The 27,616-nt window shown below is 39.4% G+C and overlaps 1 protein-coding gene across 1 annotated transcript; it reads left to right on the plus strand.

The window, feature by feature from the left end:
* LOC113006646 (neuronal acetylcholine receptor subunit alpha-3-like) lies at positions 1-27,298 on the plus strand. The gene is made up of 7 exons (XM_026142728.2): positions 1-233; positions 14,045-14,184; positions 14,275-14,319; positions 14,415-14,524; positions 14,846-15,053; positions 16,600-17,610; positions 26,256-27,298. The coding sequence occupies exons 1-7, from the start codon at positions 176-178 to the stop codon at positions 26,379-26,381; spliced, it is 1,698 nt and encodes a 565-aa protein (XP_025998513.1). The 5' UTR covers positions 1-175; the 3' UTR covers positions 26,382-27,298.
* Positions 27,299-27,616: the final 318 nt, after the last annotated feature.

A 27,616-nucleotide genomic window follows, 5' to 3' on the forward strand; every position in this document is an offset into this window, starting at 1 on the left:
GTGCAGAAGTTGTCCATGTCGGCAGAGCGCACCAACCTCTCCGCGTTCGGGAGCGCAAAGGAAAAAGATGCTCTAATCTTGAGGCTTCACAGACATCTGCAGCAGATTATTACGAGAAGTCATTGTTCAGCATCGCTATTTATATCCAAAAAACTCGCGAAGCGCCGATGTCTCCATGAATCTCTTCGGGAAACTAACAAACATCCTCCTGCTGGTGATCCTCGCAGCGCAAGGTAGGACACGGCGCTCCGTGCATCGCTGAAAGTGCCTCTTACTCAGTACTTTTAAACCATCACTTTCTGTGTTTTCCTTACTTGTCATGTCAGTTTTAAGTATTTTTGGCTGCCAAACTGACCTCGAGTTGACTCCTTTGTGCGCTTCTCAGTGACAAGAAACTGCATCTCTTTTCAGTCCAGATAGGAAGATCCATTAAAGCCAGTCAGGATAAAGGCAGAGCAACCCAAACTTTACCTCAGTTTATCAACCCAGTTAATTTGTATTTGGGCACGCATGCACGCTGATGTTGTCAAATCGCTGAAATGGCGAAACAGTGAACAGCCATATTCTTCTCAAATTCCTCTGGGGCACCAGCAGCGCACATCTTACAAAACAAGACCGTTTTGCTTTGTTCTTTTTTGCGTTTAACGTACTTGTTTCACACTACTTCACGACACAGGGCACAACATTTGTCCATGGGAAATTGTTCCCAGCCAATAACAAATCCCACGTGCCTGTGAAATATAATATCCCGTGCTTTTCGAACTTGTGGAGTCACTGTTATGCTGCAGAGAGTGAGAACAGTGGGATGTAAGCACACTGTATAATTGTTAGATTTTAGTCTACACATCGGGTTTGGTTACTTTTTATATAAGGTTGATGACTTAGAGCTTAACATGTCAGCATGTAGCTCACATTGACCATCAGTGCCAAAAGTGACGCAACATAGGGGTGACAAACTGCTCGATAAGTGTCCATACAGATTTCATCCCTGGTTTCACAAGGTGTGAAGGGCTTGGGGACTTCTGCAGAGTTCAGAGGTCAAGATTCAGACTAGCACCACAACACTTCACAGGAAAGCAGATGGTTGCCTGGGGTAATTACTATAAGTAACCTTGGTACTTAAAAAATGGACTAGAATTGACCAACAAAACTAAAATTTTCCTTATGCTTTAATAATAATCAAACTACTAGTTTGTCTGCACTTTGCTTTTCTCTATGTGCAACCCATTTCTTTATTTTCTTGTATTTAAAATCACCTGTGCACACATTTTCTTTTTGCTTCTGCCTTTGGGTTGTGTAAGGCTGTCAGTCTTTTGTGTGCTTTAGAATAGTGGGGTCTTTGAGTAGCTCCTTGGGGAACCAGAGAAAAAACAAAGAGTAGATAAATGCTCTAAAGAGGAAGCTTTGTGTCGTATTCCCATGTAACTTGATGGTTATTTTAATCTTAAGTTTTCTCCCATTCACTTCCACAAATATAGACACGCTTCTTCAGAGAGTGTCTTCACCAATGGGAACACCTTTAATGGGGATGTGTGTGTGGGATAAAATAAATGATAAAAAAAGCTGCAGTGCCTTCATTTCATACTTAAATGGTAATTTTTTTTCACTTCACACAAAAATCACAATCATATATTTAGTGGTTTATATTTAGTTTCCAGACTGGAAAAACAAAGGCAGTGGGAAAGATCTTAAAACCAAAAGCTTCATTCTATCTGAAGGCCACCAGATGGCGATAGCTGTGGTGCTGCAGTTATTTCTGTCTTTATCCGACTGCATCCATTCTGTTAAAGTTTGAAGCCGCTACTTTCCTGCTGAGTCTATGGGCTTGGCCACACACTTTCGGTTATACATTTATACACAACAGTGGCAGCACAGATAAAAAATTTTACAGTTTGAATAATGTTTATGTGCTGTGCCGCCATCTTGGTTAAGTTGGGTTTGGTGGGGATCTTTCGACTTTTCGATTTGGAAATCCATTCCAGTAAAACATTCCAGCTGGGAACTCAGAAATTTCCACTTGGTTTGGAATGACTATTAAAATGAGACTTCAGAAACCAGTGGCTAATGTTAAATGATCTATAATATTTATGACTATCAGTAGTTTAGTTGGAGTTAAAGTTTTAATGGCTAATTTAATTAGATTTTATATTGACTAACAAACTAAACTGAGAAGCAACTTTTTGAGTGAATGTTTTTAAATACTGAAATATAAAATTGTAAATACATTTTGTTTTAGCCTTAACTAAAGCTAGCTGGGACTATTTCGCCAGATAGCTTTTTCAGTTAGGCAACATTTGGCTGGTTGGTTAGAGGACAGAAATTCAAATTCAGATCTTAGGTAGTTAATGATATGTAGATAATAGGTTTTTATTTTTTCTACTGGTCACCTCCAGCCTTAATAGAAGTCATTTCTCGTGATAAACACCCAAATATTCCTTGAGGTATTCCAGATATCCCAATTGCTTTCCTGGGAATGGGCGGCTGAACATGCATCCTTCCTACAGACACTAGGAGGAGGAGTAATTAAATTGTTGTTTTTTTCATTTCAAAGTCCTGAGTGTGGTGGGGAGTTTGCTCCACATGTGGCACCTGGAGTCCTCCCTGGGGATCTGCACTAAGTGCCTTTGTACTGTCATGCTCTAGTCATCCTGTGTAGCAACCTAACACAGACTCACAGTTAAGGAGAAGGGATGTGTTTCTGTAAGACACATAAAGTCCCTCAATTGTCTCTTTTTATGCCTCCCTCTGTCCTGTCATTCCCTTCAGCTGGAGAGATTTGCTACAGCCAGCAGCCTTGCTGCTTTGCCCTTGAACTGAATGAATTTCAAAACAGTGCCTTAAAAGGATGACAGTGTCAGTGCTCTCATATCAGAGCACATTTTGCTCTAGTGAGAGGAAATCCACTTTATATTGTTACTAGTTGTGAGGCGGTTACCTTGAAAACCAGGAGGGTTTTGGCCTCACCTTTTCTATCCCCCTAATTTGTCCTCCAGCTCCCCTCTCCTCCACAATCCTTCACTGGCTCAGTGGTCTTTTCTACGGGTATGAACAGGAGCTGTGCATGCAGATAAGTGCCTAAAAACACACACAGATTGTACAAACACTCCCAGTGGGGGTCCGATTAGTGAGCTACAGAAGGTATTGTTTCCTGCTATCCAGGATCGGCCCTCATAACAGAGGAAAAGCTGATCCTGCCGTTCATGGGATTGGGGTATTTTAGTCAGAAATAGAATCATGTTGAAGTCGCTTGGAGGTAAGGAATGAGAAATCTGTACGGCATGGGGATTTAGTTGGAGTTATGACATTCAAAATAAAGCCACTGCCTGTGGAATATCGATTGTGGTGCACATCAGCATATTTTAGAGCAGGATGGGCTGCTATACCTTAGAGACTGAGTGATAAGGGTGAGTGAAACCGCGTGATGCATTTCCCTTCAGCATCTCCACAAATTGCTGAGAGAGATGTCCAGCCACGCTCGCATTATACTGACCCACTCCGCATTATGTTTCAGCCTTGACCCTTCATCTCACTGTACTGTGCTTTTTAATGGGTTGACAGCGTAGAGGCCAAGAGAGCCAGAAAACTAGTTATTCAAAAGTGTAGCGTGGCAACAATCAGAGTTTTTTCCCCCAATCTGAGCATTAGAAATGGTTTATATTAAGCCACCCTACTCTGTAGCACTTATCTAAGTCTGCTTATATGAAGTTGTCTGCTTTGCATCGCAGCATCATCAAGCGTATTTGCTCCTCTCGCAGACTTAAATGCTCGTCTGAGATTCCCTTGGAAATACAGAGCTGCTCTCCGGTTTCCCTCCATGAAGCAATATAGTTGCATTAAAATCTGACAGGCAATCAGTGTGCATGTGTGTGTAAGTATGTGGCTTAAGGGCTGTGTGGTGGCTTGAGGATCCTCTTAACACGATTGTCATGTGATTATTGCCACCAAACTCCAGTTACTTAGCTCCTACACATGCTGTGTAGACACCCTTATTACGCCCCCTATGGACACACACACACACACACACACACACACACACACACACACACACACACACACACACACACACACACACACACACACACACTCCTCCAAACAGCCCTGCTGTCTGATTCCTCTGGGACATCCTTGTCTTCTGAGCTGGCAATGAATTGAGTCACACTTCATGATGGAAAGATAGAAGGTGAGAATAAAAGTGCTGGGGAGGTTGTCCGAGATGCCCCAGATGGAAGATGAGCACATTTTGTCCCTCAGTCCTTCTTCTAACCACGCACCATTTTCTACTGAGTGGCCTCTGTTTCTCTTATTATGTATTTCTTTTTGTGTTTTTCCACAATCTCAGTGAACATAAGATTACAAGCGCTGAAGAACAGAAGCAGGATTAACAGCTTTAAAGAATGTCATCTGTAATACCTTTTGTAATACCTCTGTTCTCCATAATCTCTAAAGAATAATTATATCCATGAAGCCATTAGAGCCACTTGTATCAGTTACCTTATTGCTTTCTTCCCACTCAGTGCTTAAAGCAATCGTGGAGAGTTTTCCCCAAATGGATCGGAATACTACCCTCTTTTAGACCCAAAATGGAAACCACTATCTGTCAACTGGGGGAATTTCTTGTAACTGTATTTCTAACATACCCCAGTGCAAATGATTAAATCTGCAAAACACATTTTCCCAATACCCATTTAACCTATATTTATGAAGAGACAGAAGGGAGTAATGAACAGCAGTCATACACAGGAAGTGTTTATGGCCCTTGTAACCATTCAGCATACGAGGTGCCTGTTCAATCAGGTGATTTACAGTGGTACAAACTGTGCACAAAGTATGAAAAGCTACTACAGCGTTCAGTGCTTTTGTGGATTTAGCCAAATGACATAAGTATATGTTACCTGAGGCTATAAAGCTAGCATAAAAGATAGAATTCAATGAGTGAATCTCATCAGCACCTAAACACCCCAAATATAAATTGATATCTGTTACACTTGATGTAAAATGGTACTAGTACCCTAGATGTAACCAGTCCAACATAGTGCATCACTACAAATTATTCAAAACTCAACAAAACATCATGTATATATCCAATAACTGACTTTAAAGCTACACATTTAATTTGGACATGACAGGTAAGCTTTAAATTCATGCTGAATCTCACTCTTGCTGAGCAGCGCTTACCATTGAAAACATTCTTCATCTTCCTCTCCTCTCTTTCTTCTCCATCTCTCAGTGTTAATGTTTTTTCCCTCTTCCTGGGAAACACAGCAAGTGCACATGTAGCTCACAGACGCGGTTTGTGTGTTTGGTTATATTTGTTGAATTGTTTGAAATGATGGCGGCTCCTCATCTGTAGCTAGCTAGATGCTTAAATAGCGGGATTTAATTTCCAATGATGACATTATTTTCCTACTATGAGAATTGGAATTACATATTTTAGCAAAGACTTTTAGCAGTTTAGCAAAGTCCCACCCTCCCCCCCCAATTTCTGTACTCCTCACTTTGAAATGAGGACACAACTTTAACTCAAACTTTAGCTAATCCACTGCAAAAACTTCTGCCATGGATTTGGGACGCAGCGTTTGTCAAAGTCTTTTTCTGCGTACTGATTCAGTCAATACTGCTGACATGCATGATAGACAGGCCTGCTTCAGCATCTCTGGAAGAAAGATAAGTAGCACTGACTACCTGCAGCTGCGACTGTAGTGCTGTGAGAACCATCACAGCCACCCACTCCAGGCAGACTAAGTCCCCAGACTGCATTTCTGAATTTAAGAGTGTCACAGCAACAGCACACATTCATTTCTAGCCTCTGCTAAAACAAGGCACAGTTTTAAACATGTGGATACATTTTAATTAAATACTTGGCAGACCTAAGCATTCAGGCTCATAGTGTCAGTCGTATTAAAAGACATGGCTTGAGCTTTTTTTATTTACGTTTTCCATAGAATGGCTAAATACTGTATTTTATCTCCTTTAAAAGGGGGCCCCATCTAGTTTTCCTTCCTTCCCATACGCCAGCTAAATCCTTGGGTGTTTATCTTGTTACATCAATCATTATTTCCTTGGATAAAATCACATTTCACTGAGTCTAAATGCCAAAACAGTGCCAAACCTTTTACTTTTCTGAGTGATTCGCCGTTGGGTTCATTATTTTGTGTCCCAGGTGCTGTTCCCGCCCACTCTGACACAATGCACAAAATAAAATGAGCGATTACGCCTGAAGCTCATTTTCCTGTTAACAGAGTTAATCACTTCTTGGATTATCTTAGCATTTCGTTTTTTTCGTCCGTTTTTTTTAAACAACACCACCAAAAAACCCAAATAAAAAACCTAAACCTAAGCTTACTTAAAATATCTTATACAGAGAGAATGCAGCCTCAAACCTCCCACATCTTTTTTGATGAAAGCAGGGAGACAAGTGGCAATTAAATTTCACGCATCAGTGAAGAAGAAAATCTTTTACTTTTCAGAATGGGTCAAGTCAAAGGTGGATGAACATAAATAGTAACACACATAGTTATGTGTATGTACTGTAGCCCCCATATATGAAGCTACACTTACCGTAGATTAAACACCTTATGCTTCATGGGACAGTCAGGACGGGCTGTAATCATTGTGGCTTCTCTTGTGCGTCATTCAGAATGTCAAAGTCAGGCCGTCAAAAACCCTGGAGAGCAAAGGCACACTATCTAGCTCTTCTCTCCTTGTACTTGCTGTCACTTTTCCTATCTCTTCTTGCCACTGTCTCTCTCTTTGTATCTGTTTTCTATGCACTCTGACAGTGGTGTATTTTTGGAGGGTAATTAGTTCCTTCAGAGTGTCCACAACTGGCTTCCAGGCTCATCCTGTTAAGCACATGCCTGATCAAAGAGCCTCCCACAGGCCATGGGTCTTCCAGTAGCTTTTGGCTCCTGTAGCCACAAGAGACAAAGACAGACTCAGTGTTTGGCTTTCTAATTCTAAATCAATGTGGCTTTTTAAGGGTGAAATGCATGACAGCTTGACTTGGCTTCATGTGCAGCAATACAAAGGCTTGTCACTTTGATACAGCACAAAGTGAGGGGAAGGAATGAGCACATGTCCGGTGAAATGAAACATGAATGTCAAGCTGATTTCTTTTGGCACAGTGATTATGGTAACTTCATTCTAAACCTTGAGGTAAGGTGAACCGATAAAGGAAAAGGACTTGGTTTATTTTCAGTTCTAGCTACAACCATTAGGGTTGGTTTGTTTGAGGGTATTCTTGGTTCCAGTGGTTTTTGTTGCCATTAACTTGGCTTTTTAAAATATACATATCTGAATGATTGTACCAATAGCTTGTTTCTATGACTGAAAAAAACAAAAAGACAGCCAGGCTGACCCAAATCAAAATGAGTTCAGCATCTCAAAATTTTGTCTTACTGACTTTAACTTCAAAGTAAGTCGGAATTTTGAATTACTAACTTGAAATTTAGTAAAGATACTTAACTAAAAATTTCTTTACCCATGGGAACATTTTTTCAGTGGTGGAGTGGTACATGCCAAACCTTTGTTTGAACCGTCTGAAACAATAGAAGCGTATCTGAAATGTGAGTGTATGTATAAATAATACAAAGTCCATAGGTGATTGAATGAATGAGACCTGTAGTAAGAAAACAATCTGAGTGCTCAAATGAGTAGAAAGGTAAATTATAAGTACCATTCCATTTCAGGTTTGAGATTGAAGATTCTTTATTTGTCACATGATTAGTTATACAAGCACAACATCCAGTGAAATGTATCCTGACATGCTCCTCGACTCAGCAAAACGAGAGGCAACATTATATACATTAAGTGAATATATACAGGAGGACATTATATGCAGCAATTAAGTGAATTAGGTACATAAAATTAATTACATTAAATAGACAATCTGGAAATTTTAAATTGAAAATCTGAAAAATGTACATTGTGCAAATGGGTGTTAAAGTGTCTAGAAGAGTCAGTCTGGGATGTGTTAGGAATAAGTCCTGTCTCTGTCACTTATGGATGCTGTGGGAGGGTGGGGTGCATGTTCTGGTTTAGGACCTGGATGGCTTGGGGATAGAAGCTCCTCTTGTTCTTGCTCGGATGGTGCAGAACCTTCTGCCTCTGCACCCACTCCACTGGAGCTCCGTTGATGATAATAGGCTTGTAGTATCTGTGCTGACTCCTTCTGAATTCCACCACCAGCTCCTTAGTCTTGCCGACGTTCAGCTGGAGGTGGTTATCCTGGCACCACGATGCCAGATCATCATTTACCATCCTCACTTACCAGACCAGTGGTTCTCAGTGTTTTTAGATTACCTTTTAATATTAGCTTAGCTCACTTGGCACCTCCTCATACCCCTTCCCCCAAAGAGTACTACAGAACAGGTAGTGTCAGTGTCAATGAGGCCACACAGAGCCGTTAGTCTGACCGTAATGGTGTTTTGCTTAACCAGAAAGATAAGAAGCAGCTATAATCCATGTATAAGATAATAAAACTTTACAAAACTGTTGTGTTGAAAATAAAAAAGTCACAGCCGTTACTTTTGGAAGCAACCTCACATCCCCCAAAATTTAATCCTTATGCTGACTCTCAGGGAAAAGCAGTAAAAGCTGTGCATAATCAACTGACATGTTAGTGCAAAGGTTATAATTAACTTCCTCTAAACTAAGGCTTCTTAACATCTTCAGTGCCAGAACAAATAAAGGGAATTAGAGGAGTGAATGTGCCATTGGAGGAAGGGGAAAAATATATTGGCTTCATTTTTTTTTTGTCACAAGGAACAAAAGGTCCAATTAACTGGCTGATTATAATTGCCCTGGTTTTCCCTCAGCCAATTAGAGGCTTAAACAAGGTTCTGAGAGTGCAACGAATTAGGGAGCAGTGGGCAGTTTTTAAGGCAGGTACAGAGAGCAGAAATTACACAAGTGTCCCCAGAGAAAGTTCTTTTCATTAAGCTTTAAGACTTAGATCGCCTCTGCCACTGACCTCAGAAAACTTCAGTGGTTTTGAAGTCACTACATAATTTTCAGCTTCTTACCCACTTAACAGGGAAGCAAGATCTTAAGAACAAAAATCAACCACACTACTGTGGAATAAAATCAGCTGTAGCCATGTTAACAGGCTCTTTTAAGTCTGCTGTGATTCACCCAGAGTAGAAGAGCACCCAACAATCTTAACTCAGGGATACTTTCTCTCTCCTCTTGATTGCAGCCGAGATAACTGCTCCCCACCATCGGTTTTCTGTTGTCTTTTTCCATTTTACTGCCTTAGATTGTTTTGGTAACACCGGCTTTATGAGTAAAGGTAATCCTGATCCTGAGTTTGATGGAAGCAAAGAAGTCGATATCATTTTAGCGTGTAAGCTGAGCCTGCCAGGGAAATTTGTGTTTAGCATCTAAGGTTGGAAAAAAAAAGTAAAAGGCTTCAAAAGTGTTTACTGATTTAGATTTTACCCTTTTAGACTCACAAAGAAACTAACTTGGGATAAATTCTCTGAAAATGTATTTATTCCTGTAGATTTTGTAAGCAAATGAGCTCGTCTCCCAAAATGAAAAAATGGACTGACGCTAAACTGAAAAGTCTGAACCATATTCATCTAAGTGTACTCCCTGTTGTAATAAATGCAAGAACAGCTTTATGACTTCACTTTATGGGTTGTTATTATGAAATATTTGTTCTGCCACACAGTTTCTTCAAGAATGTGCTATATTAAAGTGATACCCTCACTGAAAGTCAATTTTTATTTAAGGTGATTGTGTTGGGTATTGTGTGGTGTGAGTACATACGAGCCATATGAAAAAAATAATAATTAACTAAGCACCCTGGGAAATAGAGGAGCGCTTGCTTCAGAGCAAATCACTGGTTTATTCTGCTTCTGCTCCATCTGAACTCAAATCATGCCAGTTCACTTTAGCTTAGTTTAGCCAGTTTAGTAGCCTTGTATCAGTTTATATCTGAAATACACATTTGCTTGATGGTGCATGTTTCTGGTCGCAGTTTCTGTTACAGCTTGGTAATAAGCTGGTAAAATTGATATCATGCCATTACTTTAAAATCTGTGTTATCGAGTAAAAGGGCAGAAACTACGGGTAATAATGTGGAAACAAGCATAAGCTTACGAGGTTAAACCAATTAGTAATAGTCTAGTAATATTTCGAGAACAATATGACAATGTGCTAAAGATTAAATGATAAAATATGTGTATTCAAATTTTTTATGAGGTGACTACTTTTTGTATTCACCTGATAATAACAGTGTACACTGATTGATGCTTTAATATATTAGGATACTGCTATCATAATTTTGGAACAGTAATTTGTGTCAGATTTTCTGCCAGAGGTTTCTTCCTCTTAAAAGGGAGTTTCTCCTTCCCACCGTTGCACCTCATTTTTGCTCACAGGAGGTCATATGATTGTTGGGGTTTTTTCTGTTTTCTCTGTATTATTGATTTCAGGGTCTTTATCTTACAATATAAAGCGCCTTGAGGCAACTGTTGTTGTAACTTGGTGCTATGGAAATAAAATGGGTTTGAATTGAACTGATTTGAGTTACCTGTTTTTTGAGACACGTCTGCAGTCAAGGGAAACCTGGTCCAGCATACCTAACAGACTGCCTGCTGCACTTCACTTAACTTCCAAAAATACATTTATTTGTCAAGTGTTGGTGCTCATTCTCCATGACTTAATTGCTTATGATAGAAGGAAGCCAAATAATTCAAAGAATAGGGAGCAGCAGTAAGTCTGATAAAGGTCAAGCACTGAAACTCCAGGAATAAACTTGATTTTGCAAAACAGACTGCTTGGAGTTTTGGATAGGTTTAAAATGTGACACGAATAACACACCGATGACCAAAAACATGAAAAAAAAGCATCAAAATAAGAAACCAAAGCAGTTTTCTGTGTTTTTTTTTTATTTTTAGAGAGGAAACAGATTCAGACAGAACGCGTCCCATTAAAGGTCTATGTTTTATTTAGCTATTTTCAAGGAAACAAACCTTTTCGGTGAATATGGCTGTTTGCGTGTATATGGGTCCTACTTGAATACGTTCAGACCCATCTCTAAAATGCAGTTCACTAAGTGCAGGTTTAATGGTTTCTTAGTAGACTGAAAAATGTGTCCGGCATTTCATGACTGGGAAGCTGTGATGCGTGAGTTTGGCCTCAGAGGTTAAAGCATTTATTATTTAATGGTTTTCAGCCTGAACAAAATTAAACAGTTCAAAATTTAAGGGTATAGAAGGCCAACCACAGGCATCCTGTGTTTAGTTAACCAAGAAAAAAAAAAGGTAGCAGGGGATAAAGAAATATGATAAAAAGCAGGTGAAAAAAAGTCTGGAATGGAAGCATTTCTGTAGTTATGAATAGATGTGAGGAAGCTCATTGAAGCCACTAGAAGAGTGTTTCTGAGGGCTTGCTGATAGCGTGAGTGCCTGCTGTCCCGTGCGAGGCAACATTTTCTGCTTGGACAGTCGTGGGCCTGCATGTGCCATCCCAAGCACCAGCGTTACAAGTGGCAGTTTTCCACAGTATGACCTTCAGTCCAGACTTAGACACACTTGTCTAAGTCACTTGTCTGCAGACACTTTGGCCAAAGACACATCATTCTGTTTTGCTTAAAGCCTCTTGTGCTTTCAGATTTTCTACAAGCTTTTAGGCTTTAATGAGACTATGTAAACATACAACTGAACTAACACACTTTGATCATTTGTAGCCCTCTCTCCTGTCATTGAATAAACAGCTTAAAAATGACTGAAAGTCAAACTGAAAGCCCCAGTGCTGTGAAGACTGGTGCATAGATTTACCTTTTTTGCTCATCACTGTCAGAAGTACAATGAAGGTGAATGGAAGTTGATTTGTGATGCTTAACTTTAGCAAACTGCTGCAAACATATTTCCTTACATGTATCCGCATGGCTAGATACCTCCAGGAGTGAGTCCTTTAATAAAGCTGTAGGTGGATGTGTTGTTTGGTCTGTCTGCAGTAACCGTATAATGAAAGTGAGGAAATGTTGAAGCTATTCTGAGTAATATGGATTTATTGTGAAAGCTCACATGTATTGTTTGCATTTTCTCTCCTTCACACTTTATTTCTTTCTTACTTTATCACTCGCCGGTGAATTAAACCCTTGATATTACCAGAGGTGTGGACTCGAGTCACATGACTTGGACTCGAGTCAGACTCGAGTCATTAATTTTATGACTTTAGACTTGACTTGAAAAAATGTTCTAAGACTTGTGACTTGACTTGGACTTTTACACCAATGACTTGGGACTTGAATTGGACTTGAACCGGTTTACTTGAAAAGACTTGATATTTCACCCCAAATATAAAATTTAACACGCATATTATATAGAGATTGAAAATGTGACGTCATTCACGGGTAGAACCGCAAAGGATTCTGGGAACTCGTGGCAAGAAGTACTAGCGCACAGGCTTTCAATTAAAATCAGTTACACAGCGATAAAAAGAAACACAAAAATGTCAAGAAGCTGTTGTATTATTAACTGCAATAGCCGGTCGCATGACAGCCACGGGAAGCCGACGGGTAAAGAGATCGGTTGTTATCGGATTACGACGTTTAAGAGAAATTGTTCGAGCCATGTTTCCGAAGTAACAAAGATGCGACGGATGGCCTGGATTGCAGCCATTCAAAGATCAAATATAACGTCCCAGAACACTCCAGCTCACAGGTTAGTCTGCTCCAAGCATTTCCACAAAGGTCAGTCTGCTGTTGTAGTTAATACGTCATTTTCATAACATAATTAGTGATATAGGTTACAAGCAAGTCTGGCGCTGAACAGAAATTGTCGCGCTATGCTCCTTTGTTTATTGTGCATAAATAGTGAATTGTCCTGACACAATATTGCGTTTCGCTTCTGTTATTATGGTACATTGACAAAAACACATACTTTTATTCACAGGATAAAACAGGTTTTTTGTATCACTAATTGCCCAGTACGATTACAGCATACAGTATTATTGTCACTGCTACATTTCTGTAACGCGTACCAGAAATTATTTCCACTACTAATTAATTACCGTTGAGCTCAAAGGTCCTATTAATAAACGGTTAAGGAATGTGTATTTATGAAGACGATTTGTGAGACTGGTAAACTTATATGATACGTACGATGGTCTTTCGTTCTACACGGTGCGTTTCAAGGTCCTGCACCCATCCGGCGGTAAACTGTACCTGGGCTTGTTGCAGTGACCGGAAGTTACTAAACTTCATGAGTGTATGCACTCACTCCAAGAACCGTATGCTTATAAATATGCATATAAATATGAGATAGCTGACTTCATCTAACTAGCAAATGTTTTCCAGGCTACGTTGGTGATGCAGTTTTTTTTTAATGTGTGTGATATTTTTGTCATGCGATTTTAAAGCTGGTCCTACAACCGCATCCAAGAATAACATGCAGCTTATCTCAGAAATGTCGGTGAAAATTATTCTTGGAGCTAAGTTTAATTGAGCTGCATTCTAAAGAGGTGCAATTTCACAATTTGTGTATATTTTCTAAGTTCACTATTTTGTCATGTGTTGAGAAAAACACAGATTTAAAAATTACATGGTCTAATATTTACATTTAGCATAACTGCAACATTATTTTTTCATTTTTTTTTTAAAGACTCGAAAGGACTTGAAATTCAAAGTTTCAGACTTGTGACTTGACTCGGACTTTTACACCAGTGACTTGAGACTCGACTCTGACTTGCCTGACATTACTTGAGACTTGACTTGAGACTTGAGGATAAAGACTTGAGACTTACTTGAGACTTGCAAAACAATGACTTGGTCCCACCTCTGGATATTACCACCTTCAGGACACAGGTGTTTTTTATGTTTCTATAGTGTTTGCTTTAGAAGACATTAATGTTAATCCTTCTGAGTGACTGAGCTTTTAGTTACATTGAAGTCAAGTTCAGTTTGCTAGCAATGCTGGACAATGCCTACATATCAGCTCACTAAATGTGAAGCGACAGTTTCCCCCCTTATTTCCCTGGCAATAACTTATCATCTTTTCATTTCATTATTAACATCTCCATCCTATTTTTCTAGGCTGTTTTTCATCTAAGGCAGAGGACAGATTATTTCGAAGGTTATTCCGAAGGTACAACCAGTTCATCCGACCAGTAGAGAATGTGTCGGATCCGGTTACTGTCGAGTTTGAGGTGTCCATATCTCAGCTTGTCAAAGTGGTAAGAGGGTAAAATCAGTATAACAAATAGGTGTTTGATTAAAATAAATAAATAATAAGGCTCGTCAAATTTCCCCGTTTATCTTTTCAGGATGAGGTGAATCAAATAATGGAAACCAACCTGTGGCTGAGACATGTGAGTGACAGTCACGAGCTTTGTTTTTATCTGTTCTTTTGTTACTTGTGGATTTTGTTAAGATCCTATTGTTTTAATCCCTGCTCGTCTTTCAGGTGTGGAATGATTACAAATTGAGATGGACCCCCTCTGAGTTTGATGGGATTGAGTTCATACGAGTTCCGTCCAATAAAATTTGGAGGCCAGACATAGTTTTGTACAACAAGTAAGTGTTAGAGCATAGATGCTAAGAGGTTGTTACACTGAGGATTTTATTTTGTTTTCCATCTATCATTATCTGAGAAATCTAGATGTCTATATTGGGCTATTTTATGTTATTTTCTCTTTTGCTTCTGAAGATACATTTTCACATCAAAAGCAACCACACACAGTAGATATGCGCACCCTGTGTACTTCTCTAACACAATTTGCGTTCACTTGCTAGCAGTACCCTCTTGTCATTGCCTAGTGGTGTTAAAACTGTAATCAACTACTAATTTCAAACATATCTGTTAATTATATGTATTTTGGCCTTTTTCTCTCACAGTGCTGTAGGTGATTTCCTTGTGGAAGACAAGACCAAGGCTCTGCTAAAATTTGATGGAACGATCACCTGGGTCCCTCCAGCTATTTTTAAATCCTCCTGCCCCATGGACATCACCTACTTCCCTTTTGACTACCAGAATTGCTCCATGAAGTTTGGTTCCTGGACCTACGACAAGGCCAAGATTGATCTAGTGCTCATTGGCTCAAAGGTGAGAAGGAGCAACTGGGGTGAAAGGAAATAGATCCCTGCAGTTACGTCATTAAGAAATCTCTGTCAGTTTTATTTATTTATTTGTTTTTAGCATTTTTATGCATCATTATTGAGAAGAATTATTTAGCACTGCACAGTAGTAAGTGCTTATATCTTCCAACTTGCTTAGATTGCTTCATTTTTTATGTTTGCCTTCCTCCTCTTTATTCAGTCCATTAGGTAAGTATCCTCAATGCACTTTCATTCTAAGAGATGACAGTTGCACAACAAAGCAACACTAACTTGCAATGTTACACTATATTGCCAAAAGTATTCATCCAAATCATTGAATTCAGGTGTTCCGATCACTTCCATGGCCACAGGTATATAAAATCAAGCACCCAGGCATGCAGACTGCTTCTACAAACGTTTATGAAAGAATGGGTCACTCTCAGGAGCTCAGTGAATTCCAGTGTTGTGCTATGATAGGATGCCACCTTTGCAACAAGTCCAGTTGTGAAATATCCTCGCTACTAAATATTCCACAATCAGCTGTTATATTATAACACAATGGAAGTGACTGGAAACGACAGACATTCAGCTATGAGGTGGTAGGCCATGTGAAATCACAGCGGGGGATCAGCAAATGCTGAGGTGCATAATGCACTGGGGTTGCCAGCTTTCTGTAGCGTCAGTAGCTACAGACCTTCAAACTTCATGTTGCCTTCAGATTAGTTCAAGAACAGTAAGTAGAGAGCATCATAGAATGAATTTGGCCACGCAGGTGCATCAAAGCCTTACTTCATCAAGCGCAATGCAAAGCAATGTATGCAGTGGTGTGAAGCGCGCCACCACTGAACTCTAGAGCAGTGGAGGTGTGTTTTCTGGATCGATCATCTGGCTATCCAATGGACGAGTCTGGGTTTGGCGATTTCCAGGAGAATGTTACTCATCTCACTACATTGTACCAAGAGTCTTGACTTCAACCTGACAAAACACCTCTGGGATGAATTAGAGCAGAAACTGTGAGCCAGGCCTTCTTGTCCAACATTGGTGTCTTTGTAAGAATGGTCAAAAATTTCCATAAACATGATTTCCTTGTGGAAAGCCTTCTCTGAAGAGTTGAAGCTGTTACAGCTGCAAAGGGTCACCTGACATCATGTTAAACCCTATGCATTAAGAAAGGAATATTACTCAATTTCATACGCATGAGCGAATGCTTTTGGCAGTACATTGCAGCTTAGACTTTGGATAGTCTGAATTAGAAAGTTAACTTTTTTTTGTTGAGAAGCAGTTGGAAATTTTAAACATGTGTTTGTTGTCTTTCTTTCAGATAAAGTTTACTATGTGTTTTTACCTGAAATTCAGAATGTGATGGATTGGGGTGGCCATTGTCAAAGGGAAGACTGATGATGAACTTATTACAATGTTAAAATTGACAAATGTATTTAAATAGATTATTTTAATAATGAAGACAGATTCAGTTCTCTTTAAATGAACTTGTTTTAAACTTTGAGATATAATATTTTTTTCTAAAAACAGCTTTCACATTTACACTTCACCAGGTGAACCTAAAAGATTTCTGGGAAAGTGGAGAGTGGGAGATTATTGACGCTCCAGGATACAAGCATGACATCAAGTATAACTGCTGCGAAGAGATCTACCCTGACATCACCTACTCCTTCTACATCCGCCGCCTGCCTCTCTTCTACACCATCAATCTCATCATCCCTTGCCTCCTCATCTCCTTCCTAACAGTGTTGGTCTTCTACCTCCCATCTGATTGTGGGGAGAAAGTTACCCTGTGTATCTCTGTCCTTCTCTCCCTCACTGTGTTCCTGCTGGTCATCACTGAAACCATCCCTTCAACATCTCTTGTCATCCCCCTGATTGGCGAGTATCTCCTCTTCACCATGATTTTTGTCACACTCAGCATTGTCATCACTGTCTTTGTGCTGAATGTTCACTACCGCACACCTATGACTCACACAATGCCCGAGTGGGTGAGGGCTGTGTTCCTTGGCGTGCTGCCCAGAGTAATGCTGATGAGGCGTCCTATTGACCAGGGCTGCTCCTCACCTGCCAGAATTACAGGAGGGACAGGAGGAGGAAGCAGCGGTGGAAGCAAGAAAAGAAAAAACAGTATAGGAGCAACAAGTAGCTCAGGAAGTGTAAGTGTTGGAGGCATAACTGGGGGTGTAGCCTGTCCGCCGCTGGAAAGCGGTGCAGGAGGAGGAGGGGGTACGTCCTCAGCTGGTGGCTCAATGAACTGTGTGGAGTATGGTGAGATGAACCGTGACATGAAACGGGACATGAACAGAAGGTTCCCCTACAGAGGCAAAGAGGTACCGACTCCTGTCCCACCGCCAGTGGTGCCACCACCACCTCCTCCCCAGCCACCTCAGACTCAGGGGCCCCAGGAGTCAGAGCTGCCCAAGCTGCCGAGGCCCATCAATGCTTCATCGCCGGTAAACGCTGTCGTCGCCTTTTCTGTGGTGTCTCCCGAAATCAAGCAGGCCATTGAGAGCGTAAAGTACATTGCAGAGAACATGAGGACTCGTAACAAAGCCAAAGAGGTATGCAATGTGGAAAACACAGTTTTATTTATTTCAATATGCTTTTCAAATTGATAGAAGTTATACTATATAGACAAAGTACTGGCCCACTTCTCTTTGAGTGTAGTGCTATAATAGGATACCAACATTCAACAAGTCAGTTTGGGAAATTTATTTCCTCCTAGATGTTCTTCAGTCAACTGTGAGGCAGTCTTGCAAAGTACAAGCATTTAAGAACCACACTCAGCCATGACGATAAGACCAACTTAAGATACAGAGCACTATTGCCAAGTGCTGAAGCACCATCCATTTACGATGTATAAATGGATGGATGGTACTTAAATATCGCCTTTCTACTCAATTTGAGCACTCAAAGTGCATCCGCCAAATTGCACACATTAATACAGTGCTTTTATTTATAGTTAAGCATTTTTTGTCCAGCACATATCGATGGATGCAACAGGGGAAGCTCAGTTCAGTTGGTCCATGTGTTAATATATGAACACGTGGACAAAATACTGAGCTGGGGGGGCAATCCACCAACCTCCTAGTTGGTAGGCAATCTCCTCCAGCAGCCAAAAAATGTGTTTATAATGCATAAACGTCACCAAGACTCTGCTGATTCAATAACTGATGTTAACATCAGCACAAAAACTGTGCGGAGAGCTTCTCATTGTCAGTTTCCAAGGCTGAGTGGCTGCTGTAGGTGTGCTTTGTTGATGGTCCATTACTTTGTCTGTAAAGTGTATAGCAGGGGTAGGCAACCTTTCTGATGATGAGTGCCATCTGAAATTTCCTCAGAAGTCAATGTGCCATATGATTGCATTAGCAATAAATTTAATAACGCTCTATATTAACAGTTACACACTATATAGAACAACTTTATAGAATTATATTTGTTCGCAGATGTTCGCAGCTATCAGCGAATAGTTATCAGCTATTTTGAAACAAAAAAAATAAAAAGACACTTTTTATCCATAACAAGAACTCGCTATTTATGGTCTCCTCACAACAATGATAAGAAAAATAAACTGGGCCAATATGGCATGCTTGTTAATACAGGGTGGGCCATTTGTATGGATACACCGTAATAAAATGGGAATGGTTGATGATATTAAAGTCCTGTTTGTGGCACATTAGTATATGTGAGGGGGCAAACTCCTCAAGATGGGTGGTGACCATGGTGGCCATTTAGAAGTCGGCAATCTTGGATGCAACTTTTGTTTTTTTCAATAGGAAGAGGGCCATCAAACTTATTGGTAATGTCACAAGAAAAACAATGGTGTGCTTGGTTTCAATGTAACTTTATTCGTTCATGAGTTATTTACAAGTTTCTGACCACTTATAAAATGTGTTCAATGTGCTGCCCATTGTGTTGGATTGTCAATGCAACCCTCTTCTCCCACTCTTCACACACTGATAGCAACACCGCAGGAGAAATGCCAGCACAGGCATCCAGTATCCGTAGTTTCAGGTGCTGCACATCTCGTATCTTCACACCATAGACAATTGCCTTCAGATGACCCCAAAGATAAAAGTCTAAGGGGGTCAGATCGGGAGACCTTGGGGGCCATTCAACTGGCCCACGATGACCAAACCACTTTCCAGGAAACTGTTCATCTAGGAATGCTCGGACCTGGCACCCATAATGTGGTGGTGCACCATCTTGCTGGAAAAACTCAGGGAACGTGCCAGCTTCAGTGCATAAAGAGGGAAACACATCATCATGTAGCAATTTCAAATATCCAGTGGCCTTGAGGTTTCCATTGATGAAAAATGGACCCACTATCGTTGTACCCCATATACCACACCAAACCATCACTTTTGTTGTTCCAAAAGTGGGTTAGTGTCAGACCAATAGTGGTGGTTTTGTTTGTTAACTTCAACATTTACATAAAAGTTTGCCTCATCACTGAACAAAATCTTCTGCGTGAACTGAGGGTCCTGTTCCAATTTTTGTTTTGCCCATTCTGCAAATTCTGTGTGCCGACCTGGGTCATCCTCGTTGAGATGCTGCAGTAGCTGGAGTTTGTAAGGGTGCCATTTGTGAGTAGCTAATATCCACCGAAGGGATGTTCAACTAATGCCACTCTCCAGTGACATGCGGCGAGTGCTACGCTGTGGGCTCTTGCTGAATGAAGCTAGGACAGCCACTGATGTTTCTTCCTTAGTGACAGTTTGCTTGCGTCCACATTTTGGCAAATCCAACACTGAACCAGTTTCACGAAACTTAGCAAGCAGTTTGCTAACTGTAGCATGGGAGATGGGTGGCCTCGTAGGGTGTCTTGCATTGAAATCTGCTGCAATGACCCGGTTACTGCGTTCACCAGATAGCAACACAATTTCGATCCACTCCTCACGTGTTAACCTCTTTGACATGTCAATGGCTGTGAACAAAGAGAAACTTGTAAATAACTCATGAAAGAATAAAGTTACGTTGAAACCAAGCGCACCATTGTTTTTCTTGTGTTGTGACAGTGACGTACACTGTCTTGATGGTATAGGTAAAATGTATATTTCTATACATTTCACGTCAGATAAAAACTTTGGTTGTAAGATTCAGATAATTATTTATTAAAAGCGAGACATTTTAAATGAGAATAAGACACAAAAGTACTTCTTTGTGCCCCCCTTTCCCTGTTAATGCCCCACCTGGCCCCCTGGCAACACTTTGCTAGACCCGCCCCTGCACAGTTACCAGCTGTCAGCTACTTAGAAAAGGATCCTGGGGTTATTTGTCTCTCAGAAACAGTTCATAACTTCCCTTCAACTCATTCATGTCACCTAAAAGGTAAACCTGTTTCTCCATCACCTGTTCAGCTCTGATGAGTCAGTAAGGACATCTCCTGGTTTCATCTTCATGTTTCCCTCTCACCAGATAACCAAACCGATATCATGACCAGCAGCTTTTACAGCTGTGGCTCCAGCAAACATCAGCTGATACTAGAAATTAATATTAAATAAATTCTAACAACAGCTGATCAAGCTTAAACGTGCTGATGTTGTTTAGCGTGACATCCGCTGGTTTCCTCTTTCTGGTGCAAAGTGGGCGATAAACAAACAAGAGAGAAAAGCTGATCAGCTGATCATTGATCAGTTTCATGATTGAAGTAGCAGCAGGAGAGGGAAGGAGAGAGAATGAGAGAAGAAGAGCCAGCTGTGCAGCAAAGACACAGAATAACTCCAGCTTTGTGTCTTTTTTCATTGTAGGTGAAGTACGAGACAAACTGTTTTCCTTTTCAACTCAATACGAAATGTGTAATATTTTCTATGAATACGGGACGATTCCATTTTTTACATGACGGTTTGCAACTCTACTAACTAACTTCATGAATAAAATAAAGTTCACTATCAGTGACATAGCATACACCCAGCTGTATCGAAACTCCGTCACGCTAGCTAGTACGCAGTACGAGTTATTGTAACTGACTGTAAAAAGTCAGCACAACGAAAATAAACTCCACCTAAACTTGGTTTATATCTGACCCAGATAGACTGCAGGTCATAACTTCTTACCTGAAGTTCAGTTCACCTGACACTCGGACCGGCGGCCGCCTCGGGTCTCTCCTCCTCCTGCCTCTCCTTTCCCTCATCCATCTGCTGGCCTCTGTGAAAGCTCCGCCATAGAAACCACCACCAAACAACTGAGTTATTTTTACACATTGGCCAGCATGTGGCCAATCCACCACCTTTCATTGTTTATACCTTAAAAAAAAAAAAATCAAAAAAAAAAAATCAGCGGTCCATAAAAACGAAAGATCACCATCGGCCTATCAGGCAAATGCCCAGTAGCCAGTCCAGCTATGGTCGTGCCATCAGTTAACCCTTCGCGTGCCAGCTGTGGCATGCGTGCCCAGGGTTGCCGACCCCTGGTGTATAGAGTCGTCTTAGCAAGTTGGGACAATGTGTAAAATTTAAATAAAAACAGTATACAGTGATTTACAAATCATTCAAACCCTATTTTTGTATTAGAAAAAATTAGAACTGATTTTTTTTAAATTTATTTTTAAATGATATATGGTTCCATTTAAGCCAGAAACGTTTTTCAAGAACAGCCGGAACTGGGACAAGAAACAACAGTTTGTTGCAATACAATGCATGCAAGAAAAGATGGGAAAAGCCTTCTGGGCTTTCAGAGAGAGCTGTGTCAAATCTGAGTGACATCAACATAAAACTGGTTTGGGCTACAAGTGTGAAGTTAAAAATAATCCAGTTAAAGAAGAGCTAAAAACAAGCTTTTTTGCTTGTCTGTGCCTGAGGCTAAAGGCTTGTGGCTATATTAGTCACTACAAGCAAAACAAACAGTGGCTGTGATATATTGTTGAAAATATAGTCTCCTGGCTTCATGAAAGAAGGACCATTTACTAATATGTGCATGGAAAAGCTGTTATCGAGTGCACCAAAAATTACAGTTGGGCTTATGAAATTGTGTCCAAAGAGGAAGAAAAGGCAGATCTTTCCAAAGTGTTTCCACTGGAGTGATGATGGTTAAATAGTAATAAGAGTGTTTTGTAAAACTGGAAATAATTGCCAAAAGCCAATGGTATTAAAAATTCATACATGAGACATTTGTACGCGCAATGTAGTCACACGCTTTTACACATCTGCTGTTAGTAAAATGAGGGCCAATACGTCAGGCTTTGGTGTGTAAACTTTTATGGTTTTTTTGTTCTGTGACAAGAGTGTAAAAAAAGGTCAAGCAGGTATAACAACAATGTTCATTTGAGGGACTATGCATCAACAATGATTTTTATAATAATGTTTTGCCACACTATTTAATCTTATCACATAACTTTTCCACATTACTATGATTACAGGGATTACATTACTATGTTGAAAAACTTTTATGTAGCTGTGTGCGGCACTCAAGCTAAATTGATGCCTGCACAACCCTGAAATGCTTCTTAAAATAAATATCCAGACATTAATAACAGCAAAGAAGGCGCAAAACCTAAAGGTAGTACCCTTGTTAGGATTTATATACGTGGTTAACATTACATGTTATAGCTTGATAATAACATGATGGGGTTAGGTGTTAATATAGAGGAAAAGAGACAATAAAGATATACAATTGAATTACATATAATTTCAGGTTAATAACCAAGTAGTAGCATATCTCAACCACGTTTTAGTTGTTAATTAATATTATATATTTTTTAAACCTTGGTAATAATAGACTGTTTATAATGCTTGTAATGTGGTAATAAAGTGGAGTAATATGGATTAAATGTAACATTGTCTATTAGGCAAAATCATTTATTAATGTTTTGGTAACAATATCTTAACCTGTGAGCACTGAAATAGTCATTTCTGTGCAGTCTGAAGCTAAACATTATTGCCTTTTTATTTTATTTTTATTTTTGCCATTTCTATTTAATTTAGGTCTCATTGCAGATTTTAAACAAAGTGCACAGATATATATCTGCGTCCACATTATTATATATAGTTATTGGCACATTATATACATTTGAGTTTAATATAAGTCAGCTAAAAACCGTGGTAGCTATTACCTTACATATATTTAGATGACATTGTGTGGTCATTACTACTTTATTTCGACATTATTACTGCCCTATTACCATGCTGTTTCTAAGCTGTAACCTCAAATTCTACCAAAAATGAACTATTTTGTGCATTTGGGGAAAATTTAACACATTTTGACAACCAAACCAAGAATCAGTTATCGTAGTCTGACCACCTACACCCAGTTTTCACTAATATTTTGCGTTCTTGCAAATTGAGGGAGATGCAAACACAAAGTCAGAAATCAGCCAACGACAGCATCTCCCAGCAAGAGAGGCACCAAAGAGTTTACCACAAACTCACAAATGACTTCCCCTTAATCATACCCTGTCTTAAACATAAGTGATAAAAATAAAAATGTCTGCTTTCTAGACCTTTTATAGATTTTAGAACAGATTTCCCCCCCAAATATATGCAGGACATAAATAATCACACACATACACATAACCAAGCATTACTACATGTGGTTCATCTATGCATAATAGATGAATTTCTATCTAGCTTGGTAAATGGCTTGGAAGCCATTTACAGAGGGCTGCAAAGGGAGTGTAAAGCTTCTTGTTTGTCACAGATAGAGGGCTTTGTGCATTCCTTCCTCACACTCTGGATGGTCCTGATATGATTGTTGCTGCTGCTCCAGCTTTACTTAGCAATGCTTGGATCCTTCTTGCATGCAGAATAGCCATACGGCCTTCTATATTCACACAATGGCATTATGGTCACTGAATCCATGATCTTATTGTCCACACCTGACTGATCAGGCCACACTCACACTATATTTAGCACTGTGCAGATGTATTAGACATAAAAAGGATGTGAGGAAGCCACAATGCCATAAATAGCGTTTATTAATACTAAAGTTCAGTAAATTAAAAAAATTCCTTCCTAAACTGTTTAAATGTAAATAGAGAAAATAACTATTTATTCTATAAAGGATTCCACTGGGAACATTACTCATGATCCACAACAAATAAATACATCTTTTAAAGACTTTCATGAGGCTTTACACTCACTACAGGTTAATCTCTCTTGTAGAATTTCTTAAATATATAAATGTACCGAAAATAAATGACGATCAGATTGTGGTTCTGAATTCACCATGAATGCATCTCCCAAACAATAAAGCCCCAGGGCCACATGGTTTTCCAGCAGAGTTTTACAAAGAATTTTGGCCTCTACAAGCAACTTCTTTTTTCAGAATGGTCACTGAAATTCAGAATGATCAGACTCTGTCTCTAAACATGAACTCTGCTGTCATTAGTCTACTTCTTAAACCAGGCAAGGATCCTGCGTTCCCATCCAGCCACTGCTCCATTTCAATTATAAACGTTGACCTTACAAAGTCCTTGCCAGAAGTTTAGAAAAAATAACTGCAATCATAATATATTCTGACCAAACAGGCTTTATCGAGGGTCGTCACTCAGTGAATAATACACGTAGACTAATAAATATAATACATTATTGCTCTATCAACAAATTAGAAACCACAGTTGTCTCCTTAGATGCAGAGAAAGCATTTGGCCGGATAAACTGAAAATTTGTATTAGCAGTTCTGCATAAATCTGAATTTGGTTCATTCTTTATAGACTAGATTAAAACACTGTACAGCTTTCCAAATGCTTGTGTTAGGACAAATGATTTTAATTCACAAAGCTTCAACCTACATGGTATAAATCTTCACTTATCCAAACTATCACCCATTTGAAACAATCCAGATATTTACCATCGTGACATCATGAGAAAGGGATTAACAATCTAGAACGTGTTATACAAAATGGAAAGTTTATTTCATTTGAAAATTCAGAATCAGCAAAGCTAAATTTCTTGAATATCAGCAAGTAAAGCCAACATACAGGACAAATTCAATCCCAGTCAACTGAATCTAAAAATACATAATTGGCTAACAAGTTTTTTTTTTAAATATCTGAACCCCAAATGGTTATCAAAAATGTAAAAGCTATTGTTTAAAATTAACAAATCAATTCCCCTCCCAACTGTAAAGTGGGAGCGAGATCTTTCCATGAGTCCAGATCAAAACTTCTGGACACATGTATGCTTAAAATGCCGTCAAAATGACCAAAAAGGAAATCAAAAAATGGCTTTTTTTATTAATCAGTGTAGAAATTTACTTCTTGATCACATTATTCTGGAGATCACATTATTTGGTCTCTTCAAAAAACCAACTGGGTGAATTTGTCTCTCTGGTCCTTGCTGATCAATTCCATTACCTAGAGGGGCTGGTCGCTGTAGTCTTGTTTCCCCATTTGCCTTGCAGGTGGATGAGGATGGTCTGTGGGACTATGCGTGTCTGCAGCCTCCTGAGAGCTGGAGAGCAGCTTTTGCTGTTTTGGAGTGTCTCTGTGTCTGCCTCGGTTGGTGGAGGTAGAGAACTGGGGAAGGTGCTGCCTAATAGTCTTCAATTCAATTCAATTCAATTCAATTTTATTTATACATCGCCAATACACATCAAGAGTTGTCTCAAGGTGCTTTATATTGTAAGGCAGACCCTACAATAATACAACTGAGAAACACCTAATATGACCTCCTATGAGCAAGCGCTTTGGCGACAGTGGGAAGGAAAAACTCCTTTTTAAAAGGAAGAAGCCTACAGCAGAACAAGGCTCAGGGATGGGCAGCAATCTGCCGCGACTGGTTAGTGTGAGAGGAAGAAGACATTCATCTGTATACTCCAGTATGCGCTTTGTGTGGGGATGACTTCTTCCTACTCTGGGGTCTTGTAGGGGGTTGTGGATTGCGTGGGTCACAGTGTGTAAGCCCATTTATGTGGCTTTTTTTTTTCCTGCCTGTCCTGCCTTAGACATTGTCATACTATACCGCATTTAATATAATAACTGAAATTACACAAATAAAAATAAGAAAATAAATAAAGAGATAAAAGATTCACATGAACAAGAGGAGCCTATAAAGGTTCTATATAGCTGTTCTTGCAAAATCAAAATGTGTTTGGCACCACAGTGTCTTTAGAGCACAAAAAACAGTGAATGTAACAGTTTGTGCCATAAAGTTCACAATTACCATTAAGCAAAGGTCGCTTGAAGACATTTGGAAGAGGAAAGAAAGACAATGTGCTCTGGTTATTTTTATTCTTTTTACTTTAAATTTCCTTTGTTTTCTCTCCTCAGGTGGAAGATGACTGGAAGTACGTTGCCATGGTCATTGACAGGATTTTCCTGTGGGTGTTTGTGACAGTGTGTGTGCTGGGAACTCTGGGACTCTTCCTTCATCCCCTCATCAGTTTCTTTAAATGAACCACGTCTCTATGTCCTCACTTTTTCTCTTATTTTTGTCTACTTCTGTCTCTTTGCTCCACTTTGAGTACTTCGAGAATTATTCCCTTTGCCGGTCTTTCGTGTCTTTCACAGATGCCGTTGACCTCCTTTTCCAGCTTTCTGTTTCTCCTTTATCTGCCTCATGCTCTTCGCTGGGATTGCCATCATCAGCCATCACTTCTAGCACTCCGCTGTCTGTTTTCTCACACGACTTACCCAGATTTCCTCATCCTTCTTATGCTTTTCAATGTGCAGTTGATGCTGTCTGGGCTTACTTTAACAGCCTCTTTCTCTCTTTCTCTGTTTTTAAAACCCTGCTCTTCTTTCATTATTTCTTTCTTTCTTTTCCATCGCTGCTTGTCTTTTCATGGTAATCCTGTTTCTTGTTGAGGCTGCATTTCTACCACTCTGTGTGTTTAAGTGAAAATGTCCATTTTGTTATGATTGTTGTACAGTCTTAAACAATGATAAAAAAAATTCTAAAATTGTCAGGAAACTGTTTAAGGGAATGTTGTAAGTACTGTATAAGTTTGAATAATTTCAAAGGGAAATGCATGAATGACTTTTCACTAGTCATTGTAAAGATTTTTGAGAGCTGTGCACAATATGACCTTTAAAGCTAAGAAACAATAATGCAGTCTTGTGTTTACTTGTTGTCAAATAGAAGTTATCTGTATTTTTCCCAGTAAATATCTGTAAAGTGTCTTATGCATGGCTTTGGATAATGACACTGACTATGGCTATACACCTTTAAAGACGTAGGTTTTCAGGTCTAATTATGCACCAAATTTCACAGAATCGGTGAAACATTTACAATGTATAGATACACTTTGACTTGCACAATGTAGATTAAACTTATAAAAGACGTGAAATAAATTGAATAATAAATTTAAAAATTGCTCTAGTCTTTTCTAACAAATAAATACAAATTTACCGAGTTTGTACTTTCAGTCCTTGATCTGTAAGCTGAGTCATTCAGTCAAAATGAAATACAGATCCCAGAGGCTGAAACCCTACTTGAGAAGTTAATGCCTTTTTGTGTGTTATAGGACTTGTGTGTCTGTGTGTGAATCCTAAAAATGAACTTGCCACTAATAAATAGTAATATAAATATAAATAGATACAAGTGTCACACAAAAGACAATAATAAGATTCAGCAATATCAGATTACAGTGAAGTCTGAAGACTTGGAACCTTAATTTAAGTTATACAAA

The sequence above is a fragment of the Astatotilapia calliptera genome, chromosome 2, assembly GCF_964374335.1.
Source record: "Astatotilapia calliptera chromosome 2, fAstCal68.1, whole genome shotgun sequence".
In the NCBI taxonomy this organism is placed as follows: Eukaryota; Metazoa; Chordata; class Actinopteri; order Cichliformes; family Cichlidae; genus Astatotilapia; species Astatotilapia calliptera.

Bases quoted from the DNA above. Each gene is read 5' to 3' on its own strand.
- LOC113006646 (XM_026142728.2), top strand. From the start codon at position 176: ATGAATCTCTTCGGGAAACTAACAAACATCCTCCTGCTGGTGATCCTC. The intron at 234-14,044 runs GTAGGACACGGC...CTATTTTTCTAG, and splicing joins GGTGATCCTCGCAGCGCAAG to GCTGTTTTTCATCTAAGGCA. The intron at 17,611-26,255 runs GTATGCAATGTG...TTCTCTCCTCAG, and splicing joins CTCGTAACAAAGCCAAAGAG to GTGGAAGATGACTGGAAGTA.